The sequence below is a fragment of the Sinocyclocheilus grahami genome, unplaced genomic scaffold (assembly GCF_001515645.1).
Source record: "Sinocyclocheilus grahami isolate Dianchi unplaced genomic scaffold, SAMN03320097.WGS_v1.1 scaffold176.1, whole genome shotgun sequence".
NCBI classification, from domain to species: Eukaryota; Metazoa; Chordata; class Actinopteri; order Cypriniformes; family Cyprinidae; genus Sinocyclocheilus; species Sinocyclocheilus grahami.
In genome coordinates this window covers 1,105,956-1,112,730 of record NW_015505355.1, presented here as the reverse complement: position 1 = coordinate 1,112,730, position 6,775 = coordinate 1,105,956, and the positions used below count along the sequence as shown (strand labels likewise).

Genomic DNA, 6,775 nt, shown 5'->3' with positions numbered 1-6,775 from the left:
TATGTTGAAGCAAAAAAAGTTACTATTAGCCCCTGAAGTTTGTGCCCAGAAGAGCTCCGTTTTATTCAAATTAAATTTGCCTATGAAATAACTCGAAGTACCAAGTTACATCACAGAATTTATTTATGAATGTGGTATGTTACTATTTAAGTGCCAGTGCGCCGACAAAAATCAATTACTTTCACACTGTCCCTTCTTTACGACTGAAGAAAGAAAGACATGGACATCTTGGATGACAACATTATCTGTACATTTGTGTTCAGGACGTTACTCTTTTAAGTGTTGTTTGGCATGTGACCCCTTTCAGCGGTGCGCTTCAAATAAACTGTATACACTAAAAAAATAGTTTTAAAGTAAAAACATAAAATTTAAAGTTTTATCTATTAAATACTTAATGAATTTGCTTTACAAAATAACATTAATTCAAAAATAGCGTGACGGATCGATGACGTAGGAACTTTTGGTGATTGACTGTTTGAACTGACCAATGAAATCCGAGCGGGGGCGGGGCTTGCGCCTAGGAAACCCCGCCTATAGGGCATAGGGATGCTCACTTCCTAGTGAAGTTACCTCAGTGCAGTGTGTCTTCTTTCTCAGAGACCTCCTGCGGACACACATGCACACTGCAGCTCAAGTGTGTACAATAATAAACTTCAGGTGAGAACGAGGATCCTAATGGTGAGAAGCGTTCAACTGAGCATATTGTAAAAGCTGCTGTGAATATAATATATAATATAGATGTCGATAATCAAACTAGTGGTCGTAGTAATATAAAGCCGTGGTTTCCTGATTCATCGCGCCCTGAACTGCTCTGACAGGTTTTACTTTCGCCTTCAACTGCTGTTTTTGCCTTTAAGTCGCTATGTGCTTAGTTTGAGGATGCTTTGTGATTGAGATGTTTTGTTGTAGATGCATGCTATGGCTGTAACGTTGCTGTATCTGTTCAGGAACATTCAAACGCGAAGTGAAACCAAACTAGCTTCTAGTAAACGAAACGGAAGATGTGCAGTTCTTTCCTTGTCTGCTCAACATTTGTAAACCACTATTAACAAGCTTTGCACTTAATTGCATGACCATGTGATAAACCCACCTGCCAGCCCCAGTGCTACTGATTGTGCTGAGACTGGTAACTTAGGAAGGGTTGACTGTGTCTTACAACTAAACATTTCAGACAAGCTTTACATGTTTCTCTCTTCCTCCAAAGCAGAAATGAGTGACCATCTCCTGAACCCACTCCCCCAGCGACTTAATAAGACTGGTTTTGTGCTCCAGAGTCACATATTTTATCCAAGAGAATAGTTTTCAGTTGTCTTTGTCACTAAATGAGTTTTTGCAATATCCACTTTGAGTCTTGAATTCAAAAAAGTAAAACGTCAAGATGAGTTTAAATGGTCCCCTAACGAAACATCCCCTGAAAACTAACAAACCCATGTGACCAGCATCATGTGATTTCATTCTCCACACGTTATGGTAAACTTCCTCTCCATTTTTCTGTATTGGATCTCTGGTGACCTCTTGTTAAGGAGTATAATAATTGCCCATCAACTATGTTGGGTTCATTGTTACGGTTTGCAATATTTTCATGAGTTTAAATAAATATTACGATTTGAGGTTAACCTGATCAAGAAAATAACATTTGGTTGGCCAGACAAAGCCTGCCATTGAGTCAAAATGGTGAAATTGTTAACTACGTTAAACCCACAGAGTTGACAAACTCACCAGCAGGAAAAATATCATTTTCGTTGTGATATCAAAATGTTGTTTAATGATTAAGGCTGGGCAACTAGCAGATAAAATATATCAACTGAAACCAACAGATGATTTGCTGAGAAAGCAAAGCGTTTTTACATGTTTTTCCTGGTGTGACATGTACGCTGAAATATAGAATGACTCGTATGAAAGTTTGGATGAAAGGGACTCAGCTCGATGCCAAATCAGAGCAGGTTTATAAAAGTGTGCACATCCAAAGAGCTGCTGTGAATTTGACCTTTCCTCCACTTTCCAGGAGATTCCAAACTTTCAAGCAGATCATCACCTGCTCAGGATTCTCAATGCGTCGTCCAACAAGAGACTTCATTATGTTGCTGTAGAAGGTAAATACAATGCTCAATAACACCTCGCACTCTGAAAAGTCGTAATTGATGCATCTTTATTGTCCCTCCATTGCAGGATTGGTGCAGGCCATCGGAGAGCCCATTTCCAGCCAGTTCGTACCACGCCGTCATGGTGTCATCCAAAAGATTACGGTGCACGAGCACTGGAAATACTGGAACTCTGCTCTGAAAACATGGTAAAAACATGCTTCACCACAAATAATGATGCTTGTTTAGACAATAGGATTGTAAAAACATGTCAGTGAAGCATATCTTCCTTCCTAATTATTATTTTTTTAAATGATTTTTTAAAAATATGCATGTTATGATATAATTGGAAATAATGCAGCATTTACTTTTGGCCCTCAGCCTTCAATTAAGTTAAGCGACTTAATAAGACTGGTTTTGTGCTCCAGAGTCACATATTTTATCCAAGAGAATAGTTTTCAGTTGTCTTTGTCACTAAATGAGTTTTTGCAATATCCACTTTGAGTCTTGAATTCAAAAAAGTAAAACGTCAAGATGAGTTTAAATGGTCCCCTAACGAAACATCCCCTGAAAACTAACAAACCCATGTGACCAGCATCATGTGATTTCATTCTCCACACGTTATGGTAAACTTCCTCTCCATTTTTCTGTATTGGATCTCTGGTGACCTCTTGTTAAGGAGTATAATAATTGCCCATCAACTATGTTGGGTTCATTGTTACGGTTTGCAATATTTTCATGAGTTTAAATAAATATTACGATTTGAGGTTAACCTGATCAAGAAAATAACATTTGGTTGGCCAGACAAAGCCTGCCATTGAGTCAAAATGGTGAAATTGTTAACTACGTTAAACCCACAGAGTTGACAAACTCACCAGCAGGAAAAATATCATTTTCGTTGTGATATCAAAATGTTGTTTAATGATTAAGGCTGGGCAACTAGCAGATAAAATATATCAACTGAAACCAACAGATGATTTGCTGAGAAAGCAAAGCGTTTTTACATGTTTTTCCTGGTGTGACATGTACGCTGAAATATAGAATGACTCGTATGAAAGTTTGGATGAAAGGGACTCAGCTCGATGCCAAATCAGAGCAGGTTTATAAAAGTGTGCACATCCAAAGAGCTGCTGTGAATTTGACCTTTCCTCCACTTTCCAGGAGATTCCAAACTTTCAAGCAGACCATCACCTGCTCAGGATTCTCAATGCGTCGTCCAACAAGAGACTTCATTATGTTGCTGTAGAAGGTAAATACAATGCTCAATAACACCTCGCACTCTGAAAAGTCGTAATTGATGCATCTTTATTGTCCCTCCATTGCAGGATTGGTGCAGGCCATCGGAGAGCCCATTTCCAGCCAGTTCGTACCACGCCGTCATGGTGTCATCCAAAAGATTACGGTGCACGAGCACTGGAAATACTGGAACTCTGCTCTGAAAACATGGTAAAAACATGCTTCACCACAAATAATGATGCTTGTTTAGACAATAGGATTGTAAAAACATGTCAGTGAAGCACATCTTCCTTCCTAATTATTATTTTTTTTAATGATTTTTAAAAAAAATATGCATGTTATGATATAATTGGAAATAATGCAGCATTTACTTTTGGCCCTCAGCCTTCAATTAAGTTAGATTTCTAGCCTGTCATAGTAAAATGTTTGGGCACCTCTTCTCTAGAAGGTATAGTTCCTGGCATATAGTTTGTCGTCTCAAGAGTGCATGCCTGCTTCTTCAGCGCTGTTGATTCCAGAAGGATTGCCTATTTATTTTTCTCATAGGGACTTTAAAAGTCTTTTGTTAAAGCGTAATAATCCATGAACCAAACTACAAGGTGAATCACAGCACTACCAACATTGATTTGAAGCAAAAAGACAGCGGTACAAGACTTAAAAACAGCTTTAGTGAGGGAAAGAACTACAATCCCATGAACCATTGTGAATGACAGTCAAATTAAAAATGGAGAAATACAAAACTATCCATATAAAGTTGTTGATTGTATCTATAGAAACTATATATTTCTAACCCTGGGTCACAAAAGCAGTCTTAAGTCGCTGGCAATAGCCAAAAATACATTGTATGGGTCACAATTATCGACTTTTTTTTTTAATGCCAAAAATCATTAGGATATTAAGTAAGGATTATGTTCCTTTAAGATATTTTGTAAATTTCCTACCGTAAATATATCAACTTAATTTTTGATTAGTAATATGCATTGCTAAGAACTTAATTTGGACAACTTTAAAGATGATTTTCTCAATATTTAGATTTTATTTTTTTTTTGCACCCTCAGATTCCAGATTTTCAAATTGTTATAGCCAAAGATTATCCTAACAAACCATACATCAATGGAAAGCTTATTTATTCAGCTTTCAGACGATGCATAAATCTCAATTTCAAGAAATTGACCTATGACTGGTTTTGTGCTCCAGGGTCACATTTGAGAAACTATATACTGGTATTTACCAACTTGAGTACATCATTCGCTGTGCTTCATGTGAGTGGGCGGAGCTAAAGATGTCATTTGGTGCTTGTAACTCGTTGCAATTCTGATTGGTGGAATTTTCTGTGCAGCATCATGGGTAATGTAGTTTTTCACCCCTAATTCGGCTATTAAACACGATTATTTTAAAAATAAGCAACAGATGGTTTCAACAAAGCATTGATTAACAGCAGAGTTCACATCAGGTCTGTCTTTAAAATTTGATCAGTCATTGTTAAAAATCTATTTTCCTTTAGAGAACCTGACTGTTGCGCTTTATACTCATTTTAGCTAGTATTGACCAATCAGCATCCAGCACTAGAGGTACACTACCAGTCAAAAGTTTTTGAACAGTTTCTGCTCACCAACCCTGCATTTATTTGATCCAAAATACAGCAAAGATCAGCATTTATCTGAAATAAAAAGCTTTTGTAACATTATGCTCTATAACATTCAAAAGCTTTGAGTCAGTACAATGTTTTTTGGGGGGGGGGGTTTATAGAAATGAATACTTTTATTTAGCAAGGATGCTTTAAATTGATCAAAAGTGATGATAAAGACATTTATAATGTTACAAAAGATTTCCATTTCAGATAAATGCTGTTCTTCTGAACTCTCTATTTATCAAAGAAACCTGAAAAATTCTACTCAGCTATTTTCAACATAATAATGATAATAAATGTAGTTTGAGCAGATCAGCATATTAGAATGATTTCTGAAGGATCGTGTGACTGGAGTAATGATGCTAAAAAAAACAGCTTTGAATAAATGACATTTGAAAATATACTCAAATAGAAAAGTTCTTTTAAATAGTAAAAATGTTACTGTTTTTGCGCTGTATTTTGGATCAAATGAATGCAGGCTTGGTGAGCAGAAGAGAAACTTACAGTTCAAAAAAAACTTTTTTGACTGGTAGTGAAAACCAGTTATTATAAAGCATGAAAAAAACATCCACACAGGGTCTCCAAAAAAGTGAACAAGCAGCAGACCACCAACACCGTGCCCTTCAGCTTGGTCCAGCCCGGCGCATACATCAGCGAGGTCTCGGTGCGTGTGGATTCTCCTCTGGAGGCGAGCGGCGATTACCTGGAGCAGGTGCACAAGCGGCTCAGACAGGCCAAAGAGGGGCTGATGGACGCAGTCGTGGGAGAGCTGAGCGGGGAGAAGCCTGTGGCCCTAGAGGAGCGAGAGGAGCTGCTGCATGTGGGATCGGCCCTCACCGCATTCGGGGAGCTGGTTCTGGAGCAGGACAAGATCATGAGGCTACAGCCGCCCAAAGACGGCCGCAGCTACGTCCTGATCCCCGGTGATTACAAGAGCTTCATACAGCGGCGCGAGAACAGCGCTAACATGTGGAAAGGCTTGACGGCGCTGTTCGGAATAACGGGGTTTGCGCTCGTAGCTGGTTTCATCCATGGTGCTGCTAATCAAGATAAAAAGAACTAGCTGACTGAGGTGTGATAGTTTTTGAATAAGGTTATTAACTTATGACACATTCAAAATCATGGGCATGAAAACAGCTATGTATAATTTTATTTTAGAGTTTTGCCAATGAAAATATTTTTCAAGCCTTGTACACTTTAAGGGAACTGTCTTTATATCTGCGTTTCATTTTTTATGAATCCAAAATAATATCAGCTCCGTTCTGCTTGACTGATTTACCAATATTAAAAGTCATTCATAACTCTTGGGTGTTCATGTCGACTTCAATCACTTTAATTCTGTTGTGGACTTTGTCATCACGGTTCACAAAATAAAACTAAAATGGTATCTCAAATTGAATATTCCAGACATTCATGACCAAGTAACCTATATAAAATCATTTATCATCAAAAGGGTCTGTATGTCATAAACTAAGATGTTTAAGACTAGTGACAGACAAAGGTTTAAAGGGTCGCAATAGGTCTTTCCCTACTTGTATAAGTATGGACATGTTATTTTATATTCATAGAATGTTATTTTGAAACGTATTTTCCTTATCCATAAAATTCAATGTTTGTCCTTCAGAATATCATTTTTGTGTTCCGTAGGAGAAATGCATATTTGGAACATGACGGTAAATTAAAGGTGCTGTATGTAATTCTTTTGAATACTAAAGCATAAAATACATTTGTAGATATTTAGGAAACATGTTAAGTTCTCTGAAAACAATGCTACAGGCAGCTATTCTACTTCAAAATGTGCGTTCCATGCCGGAATGTCTGTTTTTGT

At 37.6% G+C, this 6,775-nt stretch overlaps 1 protein-coding gene across 1 annotated transcript; it reads left to right on the top strand.

The window, feature by feature from the left end:
• The first annotated feature begins 1,886 nt into the window (after window positions 1-1,886).
• On the top strand, window positions 1,887-6,027 carry LOC107593822 (mitochondrial ubiquitin ligase activator of nfkb 1-A-like). The gene is made up of 6 exons (XM_016283700.1): window positions 1,887-1,901; window positions 2,006-2,093; window positions 2,170-2,246; window positions 3,189-3,330; window positions 3,407-3,527; window positions 5,524-6,027. The coding sequence occupies exons 1-6, from the start codon at window positions 1,887-1,889 to the stop codon at window positions 6,008-6,010; spliced, it is 930 nt and encodes a 309-aa protein (XP_016139186.1). The 3' UTR covers window positions 6,011-6,027.
• Window positions 6,028-6,775: the final 748 nt, after the last annotated feature.